The 24,481-nt window shown below is 27.1% G+C and overlaps 1 protein-coding gene across 3 annotated transcripts in view; it reads left to right on the top strand.

Moving 5' to 3' along the window:
• The first annotated feature begins 7,603 nt into the window (after positions 1–7,603).
• Positions 7,604–24,481, top strand: part of LOC107441229 (zinc finger CCCH-type with G patch domain-containing protein) — a 37,915-nt gene continuing 21,037 nt past the window's right edge. The window contains exons 1-8 of one of the 3 annotated variants that reach the window (XM_016054406.5): positions 7,604–7,906; positions 9,161–9,263; positions 12,475–12,560; positions 13,225–13,434; positions 17,906–18,000; positions 18,130–18,192; positions 22,026–22,183; positions 23,923–24,098. In XM_016054406.5, the coding sequence (XP_015909892.2) occupies positions 7,871–7,906; positions 9,161–9,263; positions 12,475–12,560; positions 13,225–13,434; positions 17,906–18,000; positions 18,130–18,192; positions 22,026–22,183; positions 23,923–24,098 (927 nt within the window). In that variant the 5' untranslated portion in view covers positions 7,604–7,870. Of the gene's footprint in view, positions 7,925–9,160; positions 9,264–12,474; positions 12,561–13,224; positions 13,435–17,905; positions 18,001–18,129; positions 18,193–22,025; positions 22,184–23,922; positions 24,099–24,481 lie in introns of all 3 variants that reach the window. The other 2 variants (XM_087157775.1, XM_087157777.1) reach the window with 2 other exon arrangements.

Here is a 24,481-nt window from a genome sequence, read left to right as displayed (position 1 = left end):
AATATCATACGCAGTTTCAGCTATCTTTGCAAACTGTGTTGTATATTTGCAGTGTCATTATTAAAACTTTTATAGTTTTGGATAATTAGTTATGGTTTCGATAAAACCATTCGTTAGGTTTAGATATCAATTTTAATTATCAATGCACAAAAAAGAAGATAAGCATTAATAATATAGATTAGTACAGCCCGCGACAAAACTATAGCACACTTTGTATTTTTTACGAAAATTACAAAATTGACCAATTTTGAACCCAATATAGCGAACCTAGCAAAAAAACACCAGGCACACCCATCTCATTGATCAAGAAGCAGTAAACCTTTAGTTACTTTACTTATTATATCCACTTATGCATAATTATTTATTATTTAATAATAAGGTATTTAAATTTCAATATTAATATATTTTTCACAAAACTATTGTTACACATTGTACTATTACTTTAATAAATGTTTAAAATCATAAAATAAATGTACAAACACAGTATCTAATAGAGTTTTATTTTAATTAACAGAAAATTACTTTTGTGGGGGTCGATGGAGATTTCGAAAAATTATATAGCGGTCGATGATCAAAAAAGTTTGGCGACCCCTGGTTTAGAGGAACCGTGAAAAATGGCCATACTGTTATCGACGGAAATGACGCTAAATTAATACTGATAATAGATATATTAATTGAAATTTTAAAGAAATAACCTTTCTTATATAAATCAAGTTAATGGAGAAAATATTCATTTTGGGAATATTATTATTCGCCATATTATTATTGATACCACTACTTAATTTATATCGGTAATATGAATTAATTGAAATTTTAAAAAAATTAGCTATGGGCTATAAAAGGGAAATTTAATGAAAGAAAGGCTAATGGGAAATTCATTTAAGCGAACCAGAGAAAATTGCCGTATGCAAATGACGCTTCATTTTTTAATATTTACTGCTGATATTATGATAATTAGTGCAGTTTCAACTAAAATTCTAGGACGGTTTTTCGAAGTTTAAGAAAATATTTTTCCAGTGGTCGCAAAGATTAACTAGGAAATTTAAAATTTTTTTCCACTACTGCTTCTAAATATTTTAAAAAAGTAAACTGGAAATCAGATAGGGAAAGGGTCTAACGTCATTATCTTGTTTTTCAAATTTCGGCTTTAGTTTGCTGACACCTATAAACGTATTTCGCGCAAAATTCATTTGTACTAATACTTTATATCAAATATACTAATATGGGTATAAAATGTTAATATAAGTGGTGATAATTAGAACTGTACCAATAATTAGCAGTCTTATCGCCGATACTTTGGAAATACGTGTCTTACGGTCTCTTGAGAGGGATGTGTACAGGAGAAAATTACTTGATAGTAAATTTTGACTGTCATAATTTGGCCCTGAGCAACATCATTGCGCCAAGTAATTCTAATCACAATCTATATATATATTTCTCTTACACGGCACCAAAAAAAAAGCCTCATTACAACTCCCCGAATGGCAACGTTAGAAAATCGGCCAATGATTGCAGCTAAAAATGTCACATGGCAAATGTCACATGAGGTGGCTCAACATATAGCGCTTTTAAAAACGGAAACAATAACCAGAGTGAGCATTATCAGGTTGTTCAATTCAGATTCATGCCCTAAAAACATGATAATATTTAATTTAAACTGGCTCAAGATATAGCGCTTTTAAAAACGGAAACAATAACCAGAATGAGCATTATCAGGTTGCTCAATTCAGATTCATGCCCTAAAAACATGATAATGTTTAATTTAAACTCAATTAGGAATTAATTAGGCTGGACTATAAATAAGTCACAAGATCAGACTTTTGAGAAAATCAGTTTAGTATTGACTAAACAAGTTTTTAGTCATGGACGACTTTATGTTAGCCTGTCAAGAGTTAAGTCATTTGACAGCCTTTCAGTAATTGCTCCAAGAGGCCAAATCTATAATTGTGTTTTCAAAGAAATTCTAAATGCTTAGTGTTAATCTCTTAGAGCTTTGTAGAAAAAAATGTTTTTTGGAAAAAATTTAATTGAAACTTCTATTGGCAGTAGGCAAGGGGAGCTGCCAAAATCAAAACTCCCCGATTAGAAATGCAGCATGGCGACCTCCACGTGGTATTTCTCGGGTAATGCTAACAGCCATGCATTTTAATTTATTGTATGTAAAACATCCTTATTTTGTTTTAAAATGTTATGTACTTTATCACAAATGTTAATTAATATAGAAATTGATTTCAATAATGCTGATCACCAAAAAATATTTCTTTTGGCGATAAAACAAATTTTTGTGTTCTTGAAAAAGAAAGACTTTTTGAGGGTTATTCTCGGTAAACGTGGTAATTCTCGGGTAATGCTAACAGCTATGCATTTTAATTTATTGTATGTAAAACATCCTTATTTTGCTCTAAAATGTTATGTACTTTATCACAAATTTTAATTAATATAGAAATTGATTTCAATAATGCTGATCACCAAAAAATATTTCATTTGGCGATAAAACAAATTTTTGTGTTCTTGAAAATGAAAGACTTTTTGAGGGTTATTATCTCACAAGGAAAAGTTAGGCTTTAAAGTTTATATTTTTAAATAATAAAATTTTTTTCTAAAACTTTCAGAATTTCTAGCATTAACTAATTTATTATACACATTTAGTTGAATTTAGGTGAGCAACTGCAATATTTGATAATTTATTTTGCTAATATGTTTCTCATTTAGCTAATGTTTTGATTTTTTCACCATGTACAATCTAAATAGCTAATATACTTTTTTAAAAGCCAATAAGAACATTGATAGAATTCTTCTACATAAGTACAATACTATGTCTTTGATGATAATATGCTATGTCTTTGTGCTAGAACATTGTGTTCATTGGCGAGCGAGCGCAGCGAGAAATGGTTCACGGCGTGAACCACATAGGATTGCGTATCAATTCTCGGTGGTTGGCGAGCGTCAGCGAGCAGGAGGCGGAGCCTCCTAGTACACAATATATCAATAAAACTTTTACCTGAATAAAAGAATGTAATTTAACTATTCTAGCGGTAAAGCTTATCCTTAAGCTTGACCAAGGACTGTTTGCACCATTCCTTCTAAGCTTGCCTAATAATGCATAGTATATAAATTTGGTATCTATTTAGTACATTCATTTGGTATCTAGTTAATTTGTGTTACATTTGAGTTTTTACTTTTATTATGAGCAATTTTAACTTTTCCTATGAGTTATTTAAACAATTTTCTTTTCTTTCACGATACTTTTAATTTTGCGCATAATATTTAACGTCTTATTTTTCCTTATATGTTTTATTTTATCCTTAATTTTACACGTTACTTTTCTTTATGGGTTACTATAATTCTTTCATTTTTATCCATTCTTTTTAAAGTTTATTGCAACGCCTTACTTTTCTCTTACGACTTTACTTATGTATATTTTTTTCAAGTTACTTTTCTTGTTAATCTCTATTCTAAGAGAATAAACTAAAAGAAAAAACGTGTTTTGCCTAATATAATAGCGTAAAGTCGAAAGAAAGGGCAAAAAATTAAAATAAATAAAAAGCAAATTTAATTATTTTATCTTTATTAATTGAAGATCTTAGTGGAAGAGACAGAAAACTGACATTTTCAGAGAGACTATAATCAAGGTAAGAAGTGATCTCAGCAATATTATTTTAATATCGATTTATTAAAAAGCGAGACTAATAATTATTTTTATTATTTTATTTACCACTGCCTAATTTGAAAATAAAAGACGTGCAAGCGTATACTAAAAACTGATGCTGATTAGTTAAGATAAAACTGAAAGAAAAACAATTCTGTGGCATTCCATAAACCCATATTGATCCAACCACTTTTTGCTATTTTCACTGATTCATAAATACCCCTAAAAATGTCACTTACCCGGTTTTTCACGAAGCTCTTCAATTGTATCGATATAGGTCTTCATGCTTCGAGCATGACTTTGTAGTATTGTTCAGTAATGATTAATTGGGTTTCTTTTTAATTCACTCCATACGTTGAGCGGGTATTTAGCAAGTTAAGAAATAATTTTTCAAACAGGTAAATATTTAACTCGAGGAAATTTTATAAGGAATACAGTATGATTTTCAAAGAAATTTAATAATAAAGTTTTATAGCGTTTGAAATATATAATTTAAATATACTTAGCATGTACCTTAGGAATAAATTTAAACATATTTTGTTGTAAATAACTCATTTTTTTAATAATTTCAGCTAACATGCAAACAATAATGAATTTAAAATATGACCTTAGATTTTTATCCGCATTTTTTTTTTTTTTTTTTAGGTTTTTTTCATTAGGTTTTAGGTTTTATTTCACATAAATTATATATTTTCTGTCTGTTTTATAAAGCTTGATTAATTTTTGAACTCTATTCATTATTATTACTATTATTATTATTATTTTGCTCATTCCAGCTGCTGCACTTTTCTCTGCAGTCGCAGTCACACTCATCCAAATGCAAATGTCTGAAAATTTGACACCTGTATGCATACATTCCTCCAGAGATAGAGTACGGCTACCATCGTGGGTATGTACTTTAAGGGGGGGGGGAAACAGTAGAAAATTTTGAAATTTTTGCTTTTGACTGATGAATTTTCAAAAAAGACATATTTTAAAATTTTAGTTTCTCAAGAACTATTAATCTAATTTCATTCGAGTCTTGTCCTTTAAAATAATCATTATTTAAAGAGTTGTAAAATTTTGTTATTCTTACGATTCAAAAAATGTTCAACCAGTACTGAAAGAAAAATTTTTTTTTTTTTTGCATTTGAAATATCTTCAATAAATAAAATATTCATTCGCTTAAAAGCTTTTTAAGAAATGGCTGAGCACTCAAAAAGTGAAATTACTATTTTTACCAAATTTTCAACAGCTCTCCTGACCATATTCAGAGAAAGTACAGTTTTCTATCTGATTTCATAATTTGAAATACCGCCTGCCCATTTGTATATTCCGCTCCTTTTAGTCATTAAGATGGGAATTTTTTCGGGAAAATTCAATTATTAACACAAAAGTTTCACAAAAAATTACCCATAACTTTCTGTGTAACTTTAACAATTAAGTTTTTCATTTAACTTTAACGATAAAAATAAAATTTGCACAAAGAATTACCGATGTCTTATTGATAATCAATGCCCTCAGGGCAGAGCCGGATTATACCTTTCGTAGGCCCTAGGCACAGAGCTGGATTATACCTTTCGTAGGCCCTAGGCATAGCCGTTTTTGGGACCTCCCCTCCTTCCCCCCCTCCTCCCCTCTTTTCAAAATATATGCTAAAATTTTCTTGCATATTTTTTTTTTACATTTTAATTAATATGGATTTTAATTTACGAATTTGTTTATTGAACTTTATCTGCAATACCGACATACTGCCGATATTGCAGTTGGTATCGATAATACCATTATGATTAGTTCGATCGATAACTATGTAAACACTTCACGTCAACAATACAACAACAAACCAGCAAAGAAAACAGTGAAATTGATAGTGAGATTAATTACAAGAAATATTTATACAGTAGAGAACCAATTATCTGGGATGCTCGGGACCATCGCTATCCCGGATGTCTGAATTTCCCAGTTTTCTGGATCGACCAAAAAGTGTCATTAATCGATGTTTTATCGAACCCGAATTACAAGGAAATTACAAAAAAATTTGTCAGAATCTGAGATTAAACTAAAAGCGCAAAATTTGGTGAAAATTTACTCATCCGGTTTAGAGAAAAACTTAGTAGATGAATTTTTACTATTTTCAAATTTATATGAACATAAATCTGCACAAGAAATGTTGAAGGCTCAAATTAAAGATAAACTTGTGAATACTTTTCCTAACGTTCACATTGCATTAAGAATATATTTGTCGATTCTTGGATCAAATGCAGAAGGAGAAAGATCTTTCTCCAGATTAAAATTGATGAAAAATTATTTGCGTTCAACAATGAATCAAGATCGTTTGGCATCGCTCGCACTTATGTCTATTGAATACGACATTTTGCGTAGTTTGGAATTCGACAGCATAATACAAGATTTCGTTGAATCCAAAAATCGCAAAAAAGTAATATATTAGATCATAAGATACTGCAAAATAATTTATTACCGAAAAATATTATATTTTTATTTGTATCTTCATAATTTTGTGCAAAATACACTTGTTGTTTTTAAAGCTAAATTATTTTTGTCAACAAATTTTTTTCTCCCAAGTTTTTCGTAGGCCCCTGAATTTCGTAGGCCCTAGGCACGTGCCTAGTGTGCCTATAGGTTAATCCGGCCCTGCCTCAGGGGGTTTACCTTCTTTAGCTAAACACAGGGAGTCACGCCTCGGGGTACCCTAGTGATCTATCCTCCCCCGTTTCCTCTCCCTTTCTCCTTTCTCTTTCCCCTTGTCCTGGTACTCTTTCTTTATCTCTCTCCCTCATTTTTCTTTATTACTCCAAGTTTGGTGCGAATCAGTCAAAAATCAGGGAGTTTAATCCATAAATAATAAATCTATTTCATTATTAAGATTTTATCCTTTTTGGAAATTTTAAATTGATCCTTGCTTTGTGCAATTTAAATTAAAATTACTTTCCAGTATCATCGAAGTCGCTTTTCATAATTCTAAGCTAAAGTAAAAGTCAACTTAAACTCCCATTTATATCAAGGAAGGTTAATTATAATAATCAATATAATAAAAAACATTGTAAAACTTTTTTTGAAAAAAATTCTTTAAAAAAAAAAATTAAAAATTCCCAAAAGTAAAACCATAGATAGTGCTAATATCTTTGTACATAAATTATATTTCCAGTTAAGTGGGGGAAAACTAAGCAGCCGACCATTTCGAGAGTTTTATTATGAAGAAATATTATTTTTTTCGTATGCCTTTATAAAAGTAGTTGATATTTTTATAAAATAGTCTTATTATTTTTATTTGGGAATTTAAAAAAAAACAAATTGACACAAATATTTTTAGCTGTATAGATGCGTTATTTCAAAAATTGTAGCATTTGTTCTTTTTAATAAATGTTAATTAGTAATCTTTCCAATAAATGTTGATTAGCAATGAAAATAATTAATTATAAATGAATTTCACAAAGCAAAAAAATTCGCCAAGCGTCTGCCAGACAAAAATTCTCGAAAAACGCAGAAGTTTTCAAAAGATACCTTTCCTTCTGTCAGGTAAATAATCAAGTTAATTTATTTATATTTTTTTAGATTTCAGTCATAATGATTCATGAGCGTCATCTATAAGCATTTCATAAGATGCAGTGAATTGTTCAATTGGGTATACTATAGCCTACGTCACAGGTTGTGTTATTCCTACTAAATTTAACCCATGAACGGCATTTTCTGCGAGCCTAACTTCAAGCCACAAATAAACAAACGAAGTGTTTGATCGTTTAAATAGCTGCTCGACAGATTTTTATTGCATTATAAAGAAAAGTAATTGATATTCGATTTTTGATTAATAATTGATTTATGTGGATAGTGGCATAGAATTTAGCATTGCGTCATGGTAAATGTTATTCCTACTAAGTGGAAGTAGTTGTGTTTTTTTTATATTATACCCAATTGAGACCAACCAAAGCGTTATATGGAAAAATGTTTCTATAATTGAGCAAATGTAGGCAGCCAAATACCACGGTCACAAATATAAACAATACCGTTAAAAAAAAAAAAAATCATTTAATGTATATTTTTGAAACTTACCTTGATTTCTTTATATTTTCATAGAACATATGCTTAAAATTTTCAAGGCTGTGAAGCAAAAAAATTATACATTTATTTAGCTTAGTATTTCGGGTATTTTTTGTGCGATTATTGTTATCTAAATTTAAATACTTGCACTTTTTTTTTTTTTTGCAGTCTATAATATTTATAAATATGAGTGATATTAGTCTATCGCAGTATAAACAGCAGGTAAAATTTTTTTAAATGGTGTGTTACTTTTTTTATTAAATATCTTATGGATTTGCATCATTTCCATATAAATTATAAAAATAGTAACAAATGGCAATTTCTGATGTAGTTGTAGACATCCCTCAAAACGCGAATCTCAACCTGCATGTATCTTAGGTTAGGAATAATTCTAGTGACTTTACATTATTATATTTTCTCAAATTCAATGACGAATAATTTTAATTCTTAAATAATGTAACAAATTTTAATATGACATCATCTAAGCAAACCAATGATATATTTATTGTCATTTATCTGAAGTTTAGAAAAATAGTATATAGAAACCTAGCTAGATAGCTATAAATGTTTCTTACTTTTAGGTATACTGAATTAAGCTGGTAATATTGGAAACATGCTATCAATTTAAAAGTCTTTATTTTATATTAATAAAAAGAATAATTTTAAACACATTTTGTTGAAATAATGTATTATAATTGTGTATAGTAATACTGTCTCCATAGGTTTTATTAGAAGTGATATTTTTTTCGATCAGCACTTTACTTTTGAGAATATAGGATTATAACTTTATATAAGTACATTACATTTTCACCTCATGTCTAGAGTAACTGTAGAACCATTTTACATAAAAGCTTTTACTGTCATAAGTTTCACTCCTGTATGTATACATGTATATTTTTTCTTCTTAACAATTTTGTTAACTGCTAGATTAGTCAATTTATTTTTAGGTATTTTTCATTTTACTTTATATCTGTTAATTTGTATCCTGTTTTCTTCTTTCATTTTAAACTCATTTCCATTTCATATTCTTAGGGCACTTGTGCAATATAAAGCATAATTTTTATAGTAGAATAATTATTCTTTATTTTGAAATGCATCTGTTGTAAAATACATCCTAAAGAGAACCTTTACGCTTATTGCATCAAGTTTTTCTTATTTTTCTTATTCTAGCTTGTTTCTTATTTTATGTATAGATAACTCTCTCACTTTTGAGACACTTGCAGGGACACTATATATGTAAGTCTTATTTTTGGCACCTTGTACTGCTTTTATAATTCCATTTTCCAGAACAATACAGATATTTTTATTAGAAACATCTTTCTTATATTGTGTGTTATTGTTTATATTATATTATACTATATATATATATATATATATATATATATATATATATATATATATATATATATATATATATATATATATATATATTGTTAATTAGTTTCTCTTACTAAATGAATATTTTTTTATACATAGTTGTTATCTGTTGAAGATGCTATAAAGACTGCCACTGGGGACAGCAAAGTTGAACTGATTGACCTCAGAAATAAACTTTTTGAAGTAATAACTTTATTGCAAGGTCAGATTTATCTCATTTTGTTGTCATCAAAAATAATGAATTATGATATTATATTCCATTTTTAAGGGTTGTAAAAAAATTGCTAAACTATTTATGCCAGTGAATAAATGATTTAACTGTGGTTAGAGACATCTGATTTATATTGACATTGTAGAAATAAGTTTTTTACAGAACTCAAAGACGAAACATAGCCCTAAATTATTCATCTGTTTTGTGTGTATTATAAATAAAAAATAAGCCAGATGAAAAAACAAAACAAATTTTCAAGTTTGTACTCGATCTTTACAAATTGTTAGATTTTTTGGTTTCCTCCATGACAAAACTTCTGCTGAAAATTAAACTCTACATATTTAACAAAATAGTTGGTAGTAATGTTATGCATTTTGCAATAGGTAATATATATGGCTGTTTATGTCTTTATGTAAAAAGATCTCTTGCTATTCATCTAGAACAGTGTTCATGCATATGGTTACAAAGCTTTACTATTTCAAATAAAAGTGTTCAGTTACAATTTTTAGACAGGTTTTGGCGAAATCGTATTTCTTTGGTCTGTTGCTAAGATCCCTTCTTTGTTTCCATAGCAGCAGACCGCCTGTGATTTTGTGGTGAGAGAAGTTCTTTATGTAGACAGACTATCCTATATCATAAAAGGTTCTTACATTTTTGTTTGAAATGGAATTTTTACAGTTACTTTTACATTATGGAGGCACTAAAAATAAAGTAAATAATATCAAAATTACTAATAGAAATTTAATTTCCAACTTTAAGAATAGTTATGATAAAAGAATTTTAAAATTATTTATTAAAATCAATTAATGGTAATCCTGAATAATAAATGATGTAACATAGTTCTCTCTAGGAATAAAAATGGGCAGAGTGCTTCCTCACAGAAAATGGCACTTTCAGTTTTGAAAGGGCACTCATTTAACACTGTAAAAATTTATCAAATTGTGTAATATTATGTAATAGCTGAATTTAATCTTCAACAATTTTTAATTACCCTCTTATATCATGTATTTTCTGTATATATTTCAAAAAGTAGTTTTCACACATTATCAAAACAAGAGAAAAATTCATAGTTTATAAAATTAAAGACCTGCTAAAAGACTAACTCTGAGTTTAAATTCTTTTCTAAAAAAGTAAACTAAAAAAATGTTTCATATATAAACCTAATAAATTTTTTTTTTTTTTAATCAAACCTAAGCATTTGAGAGTTTTTTTATCGATAATTTAAACTTAAAATTATTAAAAAATGAACATTTAAAGGAGCATTTTTTTTAAAAAATAAAGTATTTATTTTAAAAATAATTTTAGAATTTAAAATCACTTAAAAAATTCATCAATATACCTCCTGAAAAAAAGAGAAACATAAAAATTAAACCAGTTGAGAATAATCCTATCAAAGTAAATATTTGTTATAGTAATCAGCATTAAACCTATAAAGTAAAGCATTAAACTAAAGCAAACTATCATCATTAAACCTATAATTTTATCAGTGTGTAATTATTATTTAAACTGTGAGTTGTTATTTTTTTAATGGAATCTAAGGAAAAAGTCAGTGTTTTTAAGGGATGGGGGCTTATTTTTACAAAGAGAGTGCATTTACAGGGCTCAAAGGGCAGGTAGGATAGGCTGCCCTTTTAGAAGGACTTAGGGAGAACACTGGGTGCAACTATGTGTTGGAGTAATTTTATTAACTACATTTAATAATCAAGATATTTTATAAGTTAAAAACTAAACAATAGTAATGAAAGAAACAATTATACTTAAAATAATGCATGTTCACAAAATATCAAAAATATTAATAATAAAAATTTAATTAACATACTTTTATCAAGTATATATTGTTACACTGTTTTAAATATATATTTGTATTCTTAATCTATAAGTATATTTGCATATATTTGATAAGGTTATTGTATGATACCAGAGTTTTTTTTATTCAGGGTGAGAGCAGCATTATTTGTCAAACCCCTGACACCTCATATTATTATTATTATTTTGAAATATTTTCAAATTATGCTTTTAAATGAAACTAATATTCTGATTTAAATTATAACCAGATTTTTTGTTATATTTTAAGAAATTTCTTTAATGTACAGAAAACTTTTTGAGTACTTTTAGAGACATTTATACAGTTACATTGAAACCTCTTTAAAGCATGCTCTCTTTGGATTAAAAAAAAAAAAAAAATTTCTGCTTACGAGAGTTGTCCATTTACGGGAAGGATACACTAGTTTTCTGATTTTAAATTATAACCAGATTTAAAAATTATTAAGTTATACAAGTATTAACTGAATCTAAAATCTTAAAGTTAAACTAACTGTTTATTCAGCATTGTGTAAAAAGAAACAAAATAGAGTGATGATTGTATAAATAAAAAAAATAAGAAGAGAACGGGCTTCATATCTGGAAGTTGAAGTAGTAGTACTAATCTGTTGCCAGATTTCATAAATATATAAATACCAATCATTTTTCTTATTAACACATACATCAGTATTTTTTTTTATATTTCAAGAAGATTTTTTCTTATATTTCAATATGTTTTGTTATATTTCAATATCTTATTATCTTTGTGGTCCAAATTTAAAGATGCCTCTGTCCAAAATGTTTCACATGAGCACTATCATTTTCTCTCATTCCTTTGCAAAGAGAAAGGAGAATGATTGATTCTTTAGCAGTACAGTTATTTTCAGTTATAGATAAAGCAATATAAACAATATTTTTAGTTATAAATAAGGTAAAAAATACTGGTAAGATGGATTTTTTTTTTTTTAATGTGGAAAATGTGGTGTTTTATTTGAAGAGTTTGAATATAATAATTTGTGGTCATAAATTATTGTCTGCATCTTCTTGCAGGAGTGTCCGCTTTGCGAAGAGGGCACATTATGATTTATTCATAGAAGATTCGCGGAAATAAGTCCATAATGAGAGGCGTTCATATTATAGGAGTAATTGTAACACAGGTTTCAATGAATTATTACTATTTCTGAGTACTTTTTATTACATTTCTACAATTATTATCACTGTTTCTAGATATATTTATGTGGCATTTTATGAAGATCTGAATTATTTTTAGTATAAAAATTTATATATGATTTTAATGAATGTATATTGTCAATTTGTAAGGTGTTTATATTTATTCTGTGTAATCATGTATACAAATCTGTATCTTAATTTTAAAAGATTTACTACAATATTTTTTGTTCAGGTGGTGTAAATGAGTCTGTATCTGCCAAAAATGACTCTAAAGAGTCAAGTCATGGAAATATTGATGATGAATTTCTTCAATTTCAGGTATAATTAACTTTTTACACACTTAAAACTGCAATTAAAAGTTGAACTTCATTAAATTATGGAATTTTTACTTATGGTATTTTATGTTATGTTATTTGAGCAATGTAATATTGTCAATGTTAAATTGTTTTTGCCTGCAATTTCTTTCTTAAAATGCTCCAATAATAGTTTTTTTTTTCCCACTTGAAGCAATTTTTTAAGTAATATTTTTAATTAGTGTCATTTCTTTTAAAATTTTCTTTAAATATTTAACTAAAATTAGACATTGTTTTGATTTCACCCTTTCATTGCTAATATTGACTTTTGTGTTAACCTTAAAAAAGGCAATAAGTGGTTTTTAATTGGATTAATTTAGGAACACAAAAAATTAATAAAATAAAGGCTTTTAAAAACTCAAAAATGTTACATTGAAAACTAGAATTAGAATAAAATGTATGAAGAACTTAAGTTGTATAAAGTTCCTGAGTTTCAGAGATGAAAGGTTACAGTATTATAAGTTTTTCTAGACTAAAAACAGAAAAATAAGGTTATTTAAAGAAAGTTAAGACATTAAAAAAATCAGTAAATCAAAAGATAGTATTGGACTATATTGTACAAAAGCTTTCAGTTTCATCAAAACTTTGAGCTTGAAATATAAGCATCAAATTATTTTGAGTTTTTTCAGAAAGAAATAAATCAGTTAGAAACTGCCGATAAAGATGAAAGTAAATGTGATCAAAATGTTCATGATGAGCTATGCAAAGTTTTGTCTTCCATGGAGGGCAACAAGTGTCGTGCTCCATTCAGAAGCCAACGTGGAGAAATTGGATACCATAATGCAATAATTTTTTCTACGGACTTAGAAGATGATATTGATGACATTCAAGATGTAATGGTAATGTAGTTGTGCTTTTATGTAAACAAAAAATTTTTTAAAACTTTATCTATACAATTATAAACATTTCATTTTTATGATTGAAACTTGCTAACATTGTTTTTGTTGAATTTTTTTTATCACAGAGATGAATTTAAATATAGGGCAGTAGTCTTCCTTTTTCAAGAAACCTCACACACACAAAAAAAAATATTCATATAAATGAAAATGATAGAATTATAAAATTAGACTTGTTTAAACAATTTCAGATGATCAATTAAACAGGGGCCATAAGTGCAAAATATCTCACAAAAAGGCCGCTAATGATGTGTATATTAAGTATAAAAATGAATCAAATCATATTTAAATCAATCGTAAATTTGAAGAAAAAGCTGAAGAAAAATATTAAATTGTTTGTTTTAGGAATGAATTTCAAAAAAGGAACAAAATTATATTTATTTTAATAATATAAATGATGTTCTTAATTATTCATTTTAAAGGACAATTTTTAACCAGGACAATTTTGAGTTAAAACTCTAAGTTTTATAGTAAACTGTTACTAAAATGATAAAACATTTTAAAACGTATTTATTTGTTCTTATCTACTTATATTTCCAATTTACAAAATGTAAGTACATTGATTAAAAATGTAATATAATGATTAAAAATAAATAGTTTGTTATCGGTACTTATCAATTTTTATTTCAACAAACTCATTATTTTAATGAAAGAAATTAAGTTATAGAAAAGTCCTAAGAATGTTGTGGAGTCTTTCAACTTGGAACCTTTTCTTGAAGAAATATGCTTAATTTAGCTTTATTTAATTTTGTTTTAACTATGAAAGCAAACTTAAATGTGAATTACAAAAGTAATACTTATTAACCCTGTGCCAGAATCATTGTTGCAGAAGGATTCTTGCTCAGCGATTTTTTCCTTTGGGAAGTTTTGGTTTTCTTTTCTGCAGAATTTTTCCAAATATTTTATCTTTTCTTCAAAATTTCATTCAAAAGATGCCTTTCTTGCAAATTTGAATGGGAAAAAAATGCCTATGATATTTCAATTCTCATTTGAGAATAAAGAGTAATAAGGTTAAAAATTTAGTTTTCTTTTCTGTAGAAATTTTTATCCTATTTTTTACGCAGTACTTACTATTGATTTCCACATAACTTTTGAAATCCTATATTTTTAATACGATATTATTTATGGCAACAACTGAATCTCAAAATAAAACACGCATTTAGTTACCCCTTTTTGAAGTGTCAGATTCTCCTGATTTCACCGTCGATCATTCGCCGTTTCGGTAATTACAGCTACAGATTTCAGGATTTTTTTTTATGTGATGAAAATATACAAAATGAGGAAAAGGAAATAATAAGTATATTTTTCCTCTACAAAATGCGAGAATATCTCCTGCGCCTATAATATTAGAATAAAAAATATTACCGTCATTCGGGGCTACTTTGTGCAGGATTTCGCAGTTTTTGAACTTTGACATGTAAAAAAACTATGTTAATTCAAACTTTAGTAAAATTTGTCGATATTATATTCATAACTGGACTCAGACGAGTGAATTTGATAAATATTGGCATTATTTGTATGTACTATTTATGAATAATAAGTCAAAACATACCTTGCACAAAGTAGCCCCCAAATGGGGCTACTTTGTGCAGCGATAGGAATTCAGTTTAATAATCATGTTTTTAGTGAAATATTGATATAAAATTGTTAAAAAAGTTAATTGTTGACATTTTTAAAGACAAAAACATCAAGATATGTAAAGATATTAGTTTGAAAATAATTTTCAATGTTAAAAAAACTATTTTTTTGAAGAATTTTTTCTTAAAAAGAATGTTTATTTCAAAACATTTGAGTTTAAACAAAAGAAAACCATATACAGTTTTAAACATTGAAATGGATGAAATTTTAAAAATAATAATTATTACATATTCATTAACATTTATAATATTGTTAAATTTGAACATAACATCCTTGAATGAGCATGACAGAACTTGCTTTTCAGTTTCTGTCAAAATTAACCGATGTCCTATAAAATATATTTTTATGCGTTAAATCGTTTCATTAAATCATTAGAAAAATCTTTGTAAAAGAAAAATAATAGTTTACCAGCAAGTTTCACGTGTTTCTTGTGAATTTTATTAGAGATAGTATTTCTGTGGATTTTGTACTTCCGAGAAGCTTCTGCAATCGACATACCACCAACAACTGCTTGCAAACATTGTTGTAGCTTTTCTAAAGTGTAATCATGGTAGTTTCTTGTTCCAGGTATTTTTTTATAACGTCTGACCATTTTTCTGTCGAAAAAAAAAACGAATGAAACTTTGCACAAAGTAGCCCCAAAATTAATATTAATATTATATAAATTAATATTAATATTATAATTATTAATTTTCAAATTTTTTTAACGCTAACATGATATAATTGTTTATTAATATATAAATAAAAAATTTTGCACTTACGACAATTTTTTTATCAACGTCTTTGCATTTCACAGCTAAAGTTTCCATGCACACTTTTCGACATCCGACGTCCTCGAAAAGTTGTTGGCATTGGATGAACGAAACACACTCTGAGATTGTTTTAAAATTCGAAAAAATGTTTGTAGTAATAGAAGAGACTTCTATTTTCAAATTCCACACATTTTTAACGTGAAATAAACATAATACTGAATAGCAGCACTTGAAAAATGCCAAATTCGAATTTGCACAAAGTAGCCCCGAATGACGGTACACATTCAATTAAAAAAAAAAATTTCCGGAAAATTTTATTTATTTATTTATTGTTTTTTGAAATTGATACTTCTGTTACTTTAAATTAGTAGCATGTGTATTGGTTATTATTTAAATATCTATCTGAAGGATATTAGTGCTGCAGAGGTATGTCGCAGAAAGCCTGAAAGAATTCTGCCCTAGGGCTTATTAAATAAACCAATTATTATTAACTAAAAAAAATTATACTTATTAAGTAAACAAATAATAAAAAACTTGATTGACTGATATTCTCATTACTAGTATTTAAAACTCCTTTCACTAAAATGTGTAATATGAATTCACTCAAATTTTAACAACTTGTTTAATTTAAATTTAACTGCTCAAAAGCATTAAATGGTGTTTTCAAAACAATTGTTAGAATAAATGTTTCCAATTAGAAAGCAATTTATTTTTATTTGTATACTTTCTATGTAATATGAGTTCTCTTACTGTCTAAGTAACATTCTTTTTTAACCTTTGAAATGTTCAATTGTAAATATGGAATACTGCTGCATTTGAACTAAAAGAATTTTTGATTTTTGTTAATTTATTTATTGTTGTTTTTTAGTATAGAATGGGAGGCAAACTAATCTGCATTTTTTCTTTAAATAAATGAATAAAAAAAGTAAAGCACTCTTGAAACTTCCAGTTGTTGACCATGCATTTTAGTGTTGAACTATGCAATGTGGTTTGCATAGTGCAGACTCAATCAAGCTAGTAACTATTGAACTGAATTTGGCTGAGCTTCAGTCGAGATAACACCCCAGTCTTTAAAGCCTTAACTACTGTGGAATCACGCTATATTAGTTTTAATATCTGTCCCCATTATTTCACTCAGATGCTTTTACTTTTAAAAATTTACCATTGCAAAACTTAATGCATTCTTAGAAAATAACAAGCTTGATTTAAGTTTAAAATCAAATAAAAAAAACATTAAAATTCATATCAAACAAAGATTTTATCGGATACTGTAAAATTTACACTGTTTAAAAATCTATGAAGTAAATATTTTATTACAATATAAATTCTTTTATTTCAGTATAAATTCTTTTATTTTTATTATTATTTTATCCAATTCTTCTGATCTGTTATATGTGTATATATCTACAACTTAATCAGTTTTGCTTAAAAACAAGGCTTAAATTAGAAATTTTTTTAAATTTTCGTATTCAGGGGTCTGTCCAAGCCGAATTTACTACCATTTAGCGGTACCTTCACAAATTCAATTTTAGGAAAAACGGTAGTTTCACAAATTCAACTTTAGGAAAAACGGTAGCTTCACAAAATACATTTTCTTAAAATTTTATTTTTTTATTCCTTAAGAAACGATAAATCCATATTTTTGTGTTGATTTTTTAATATAATTTTTAATTGTTCACAAATTATGTCAACATTTTCACAAAATAGGTACCTCTCAGAAAAACCTAGATAGACCCCTGGTATTACATAAATATTTTTGAACAAAACAAAATTTTGATAATATACTAAGATAAGTAAGTACAGATTTTTATTTCAGTTTAATGAAAGACATAAAGGAAGAACCTTCAATTATACTGTTGAAAATAACATTTTAAATGTTTAGAATTTATTTTTAGGGTAGGACTTCTGTATCATTATACCTTTAAAATTAATTTTTTGTATCTATCACTCTCATATCAGTTACATTATCATAATTTCTTCAATTTTTTTATATGTTTATAGTTGAAAAGTATTTATTATTTCAGGTAAAAGTGATGTTTTGCAACCCTGTTTGCGAAGAAATGAGACCTTGTCCATATTTTTTGGACGGTCATTGCAAATTTCATGACAACAGATGCAGGTAATAATTTGTTCTGAGCTGATATTGGATTATTTACAATTATGTTATGTTAGAAAATTACATATTTGTTATGATGTATTTAATACAATTTTATTTTTTTAATAAAAATTATGATGTCGTTTGTTTCAGGTATTCTCATGGATATAGTATCAAATATTCAGATTTAGAAGAATATATTCTTCCTGATTATAGGTAATATTATGTTTTATTATTGTGAGTTAAAACTATTAATATTATTTTTTTATGCACACATTATTATTTATTTACTATAAAGAAATTATTTTTAGATTTAATTTTCATTTCAAATGTTGCCTGAATTTTGTGGATTGCAATTATATTTTTATTATTTTAATTTTGCACAAAACCTTGTCGATCATAGTTTTTTGTTTCAACATTTGTTATGTTATAAAATGTCACATGCAATGATTTATATGTCTATAGTTATACTATTTACTTATGTATTTTTGATTTACTATGCAAATATACAGTGAAACCCACAATTTTCTGTCAGACTAGAATAGAAAAATGCACAAAGCTGAATAACGTAAAATCAGTTTAAAAAAACATAATTTAATTTTTAAAAATTGACACTTACTAGATAGAAAACTAATGTGTAATCTTTTTGTTTTTAGATACAATTTGAACCCTCTCAATACTTACTATTATTTGCTTAATGGTTTACAATCACAAATGTTTTTATGCTTTCAAACTCTTGCTCAGTTGTGGGTATATCCTACAATATTTTTTGCATATCTTCATCGGAAACATACATTAAATCAGATATGATGTAAAGTTGATATATGCATCAGCAACTTCAGAAAATTTTCAGACATGCCAGTGTTTCCCATGGATGCTGAGTAGCGTATAACCACAAGAAACTTCATTAAACTCATTAGTAATGCATTTTAGTTTTATAGTCCAACACTATACAAAACAAATTCAGAGCTTCCAGAACCTATTTCATTAGAAGCATCTTGCAATTGAGAAAAATAAATTATTACCTAACCAGTTGTTTAGTGTGTCATTCCAAGATTCAAAGGTTGAAATTTGCTGGAAAAAATTCCATTGCAAATTTTACAATTTAAACTTCCCTTCTTGGATCATTTTTGTACTTTGCCCATCCCACCACCCTTCTGATTTTGACTCAAGGGGGAACTCCCCTCTCACAGACAAAAAAACAGAATAGAAAGAATGTAAGAAAAGTTGCATGCATCTAGTAAACAATTTTCTTAAAAGTAAAAAAGGGAAGAAAAATAATACTCATAAAAAGTTTGTATGAGCTTGGTAAATGAAAATAGTCCTTTATACATTCACGTTTATACGTAATACATTCACGTGATCTGTTAGAATAGCATATGAAGCTGGATTTTCTTTTTAAAAAAAGTAATGTGAAGTCCGGGATTATTAAACATTATCTGTTTAGGTGATTTTTAAGGACCAGCAGAAAATGAGGCAGGAATAGACAAACAACACAAGTTCCACTATTAACCCCTTAACGATCGGCTAATTTTCAAGAAAACGGTCATAAAAGTGCCTATGTTTTTGGCTTTTGTATTTGTATTACGTATTTGATTAGTGCTGCAACTAGTTTAAAATATACTAACTATCTACAATTACCTTTAAAATATCCTGTTACTGCCATCAGGTGTGTAAAATGAGAAATAAAATGTTTTCTGGGCAAAAGAAATGAATTAGTTTTATTTTTCTTGGCGCGTTACTACTGAACACTCCAGCCCATCAATATCACGGGAGCAAGAAATAGCGGGAGAAAACTCAGCCCGTCATTTTCACGGGAGCGAGAAGGAAGGGGTTAATGAATATTATTTAACACTCACTGTACTCATACTCAAATTTCTATGAACTTTATCATAAGCACTCAGTCTAAATTTCAAGAGTGAAATGCATGGAGATTTCCCTGTGAAAATGACTTATGAATTGAAAATGTTATTTTATCTACTTGTTCTGGGAAAATAGTCGAGAGTTCATACCAAAACAGTCAAGTGCAACTGAGCGCTAGGTATTCAGTGTTCAATGCCTTTTAGAAATCAGAACAATCTTCTCTATTTCTGTGATACAAACCACAAATATCTTTTTTATTTATGGCATAATTGTCTGTCTGCATGTACTTGGCTATTGTGACGAAAGCAACGCAAGGCATATCATTCTAGCTATAGTGGTTTGAAAGATGGATTTTCTCATGGATATAAATCAAAGTTATTTTATCAGAGACCTTTTTTTTATTATATTTTTCCGAAAACATTTCTTCAAAAACTTTTTATAAGTCATCCTATCTATAGTTTGTTTTGTTGAGGCATTTGATATAATTCTAGTAAAATAACCTAATATATTGTTTTGAAATCTAATCAGCTTAAAATTGCATTATCATAATTCAAAACAAGTTGTTCAGATACCGTTTGACAAAAAAATATGGTTTAGAAATGTTACTCTCAGAGAGGTTTTTGATAGTAACTAAACAAGCTATATATTTAGTATTGAAATTTAACTTCCATTTAAAAGAAAGCTAATTTTTATAGTCCAAATATGAAAGATACTGATAAAAAACAGCCTTAGAAACTCATATTTCAAAAGTATTTCCAAATATTTTTCAATACAAAATTGTTGAAAAAAAGAATAAAAACAAGAATTTTTTATTTTAAATTTTTTTTATGCATTTATTTTAAATCAAAATGTTTGATTGATTATTTTACTGTGGTATCACTTTGCATTCTGAAGAGGTTGTTTATTCATCTATTTATACTTAATATGTTTGGGGATTAGGTGTGTCTGTTTTTTTTTTTTTTTTTTCTTCTGAAATTTAAATGCATGTAATGAAATATTGCTCCCAATCTTAACAAACGGCTACTCTTAGTTTGATATTTTTAAAGTATTTGAAATATGAACTATCAGTAATTTGCAAAGATTAAGTTCATCTATTCTCAAAAACCATTTTATAATGAACTTAAATAACGATTTCTAAATTTCATAATTTCTGTAAGAAACCATTTTTAATCATGTACTATATATATTATTTCCATTAGCAAAAGAAAATAATCCATGTTAATATTATAGCTAGGGGCTATGCTAAATATATGCTGTTAGGGGCTATGCTATATTCTCAAGAAAAGAAACATTTATAAATCATACACATTCTAGAAATTAGGTTTAAAAATTTTTCTTCAAATTTCTGCAATGATTTAATAGCATTAGAATAAAACAGTTGTGCCAAGGGAAGATAATAATTTTTAGAACTTATTAAATACATTTTTTAAAACCAGGGCTGGAACTCCTGTTGGAAATACATCTTCCTAGAATGTCCAAATATTAAAAAGGAAAGTTTTAACCTTGAAAAGAAATATGTATTGCTGGGAAGTTGTATACACATGCCTCTTTAATTTCATGTGAAGATGCAAATAATAAATCATGAATTATTTATGTTTAATAATCCACCTTAATTCTTATATATACATATACATATATATATATATATATATATATATATATATATATATATATATGTATATATATATATATATATATATATATATATATATATATATATATATATATATATATATATATATATATTAGAAGTGTAGTCAGTGGCTGGGGAGTATATTTATTTTCTGGGGAAAAATATTAGTTCACTAATCAGAGAAAATTGCAGTATTTCACAATAATACATTTTTCTAAATCTGTATACCTGAACACTTATATGCTTTTTAATTATTACTTCAAAAACTTTAAAAAAATGCAAATAAAATAAAATCTATTTTTCCAAACTCATATTCAGTTTAATTGATTAACATATTATGTTTGATTTTTTTCCTTCTTTTTGATAAATTTGATTTTTTTTTTTAAATGCAAAAATTTACTCAACTTATTAATAATCTTTTCCCATTATTTTTTATTTAAATAAGTATAATACATAGTAACCACTGTACTATCAGGGCTTTTCAGTTGTAGGCATTTTTTTTCTACCAGTTTTGTTTTTAGTTCAAATTTTTATTTATTTATTTTGCTTCCAGCGATGTAGATAGAGATTCAAGATGTTTAGTGAAACATGAAGATGGATTGTGGCATACTGCTGTTGTTGAACATTATTTGGGGGACCATAAATATTTTGTTAAAGATAGTGACTCAGGTGATACTATAACAGTTGATGCTCATGATCTTCTACCACTTAGTAAGTATTTAAATAAGAATTATTTTCTTTTCAGGATTTGTATCGATATTTATTGGCATTTTTCTGTTATCCACCTGAAATTTTAGTCTAATTTTTTCTTCTTAAATACTCATTTAATTTTGAGATTATTATAATATGTGATGAAATTGAATTATTTAATTTGACACATATCCCTCCCCGTGATAAAAATGTGTAATTTCACAATAACCAAATGAACAAATTTGGTCTTTGAAAAACTGCAGTAAATAAATGATGATCAAAAATGCCAGAATTCGGTCAGTGCAGTACAAATGATGCCAGATGGAAATGTGTGATTGAAAAAAGTAAAAGTAGTAAAATATAAGGAAGCTCAAAAATACCAGTTGGTTGGTTGGTGTCGTATCCTCTGTTGAATCATATTTCATGGTGTACTTGAATAGTTTTTGTTATTTCTATGGCATTAAAAGAATACAAATCCTCTTCTGTGGGAAAGAAAGACCAGTCATTTGCCTGTTTTGCATTTATATGATCACTAATCTATATCTTTATTACTAATGACATAAGCTGGAATATTTTTAAGGCACTTTAATTTTAATATAAATTAATTCAAGAGTATTAGTAATCTTTCTTATTTATTTTGTTAAAATATTTTGAACTAAAAAACCTGAAGGGTATTTGCATCATGTTCATGCATTTTTATGTAAAAAAAAATTTTTTAATTTTTTTTTATTATTCATAATTTCAACTATTTACTTTTATTTCTTTTTGAATCTGTTTACCTTCATCTACATAAATTTCAAAGTTTCTTTGAAAGAAAGAGTAAATAAATTTGATGCCAAGATTAGTGTGGGAAGTTTGATCTGATTGTATAATATCAGTATAAAATTAATTTTTAAAAAACATATTGCTAAAGAAAAATGTTTTTCTATGTATTTTTAAAAGTAATAATCCATTTTCCTTTTTACATATATTGATCATAAGGTATATCTTTAAGTTTTTTTAGTTTGATTCGGTTTGGTATTAATGAATAATTTAATTTAGCGAACTTTTAAAAAGTACTTAATCTTTAAATGCTTTTTTAAAAGGTTTTATGTACACAACATCTTATGACATTGATTCAAACTAATCAACTAGTTTATTTTGAAATAATTAAATTACCTTTTCTTTAATTCTAATGTAAGGACCCATATGAAATTTTATTAAAAAAATATTACGTATGTATATTAACCATGTATTTTGGTGCAAATAAAAAATCGGGTAAAAATTAACATAATTTTCAACACATCACCTTTCCATAGATGTCATTATGCTTTTTTTTTCGTAATAAAATAAATTTTTTTATATTCAGTGCATAAATAATGTGCTTCATTAAAGCTTCCTTAGTTTTTAAATTTTATTTTTGATTAATTCGTTCTAAAGAATACAATTTTTTTTTTCATATGAAAATGAAAAAAAAAATTCTTTTTAGTCCTAACCTTATTTCTTGTTCTTTTATAATTTCAAACCATATCTCATTTCCAACTTTTATCTTAGCAACATGTATCCTTTTTCTGCCTTTAATTTTTGTCTTAGAAGCTAAATTTTAAGAAGTAATGAATGATGTTTCCATTTCATATTAAAAGTTAATATAATTTTTATTTAGTATTATTTTAGTTTTGAAATTTGTTTTATTTTGCCTTATTAAAATGTGCTATAATTTCATTTTCAATTATATATTTGTCAACTTTACTCTTAATTAATTTTAATCTTATCCTTTATAGACCAATTAGCTTTGTCAGATGATGACACTAGTAGTAGTGAAAGCTCTTCCTCAGAATCAGAAAGTGTTGCTGAATTCAGAAGTCCAAATGGTGCTTCTTGTTATGCTTCAAATGAAATTAACTACAGTGTGCAGGTGGGTTCATCTGCTATGGGAGAGTGGGAACAACATACTACGGTTAGTTTTTATTCCTTTTTTTAAGATGTTCTAAAATAAAAATATTTCCTTTGTAGAAATGTACTACTTTTGAAGAATTTACTAATTGGAAATCTTCGTAGAAAAGGATGCTAACTGACATTTTTGAAAAAAATTATGATTTTTGAGAGTATTTGACTATGCAAGATTGATTTATTTGGAGAAATCATGAATATAAAGAGATATTATTAGATGTACATACTAGGAGATAATCTAAGGCAGTCATGTCAAAGATACAGCCCGTGGGCCACATCCGGCCCCCGGGCGGCCCGCGTTGCAATGTGTCACAGAAAGAAGAATCATGTTTTTTTAGAGCTTTTAGACTTCACTCGATTCCTCTACGGAAGTTTTAAAATGCGCACACT

This window comes from Parasteatoda tepidariorum, chromosome 1 (assembly GCF_982258835.1).
Source record: "Parasteatoda tepidariorum strain Cologne lab strain chromosome 1, Ptep-v5.0, whole genome shotgun sequence".
Taxonomy (NCBI): domain Eukaryota; kingdom Metazoa; phylum Arthropoda; class Arachnida; order Araneae; family Theridiidae; genus Parasteatoda; species Parasteatoda tepidariorum.
The sequence above is the reverse complement of the archived record's forward strand: the minus strand, read 5'-3'. Positions and strand labels throughout refer to the sequence as shown.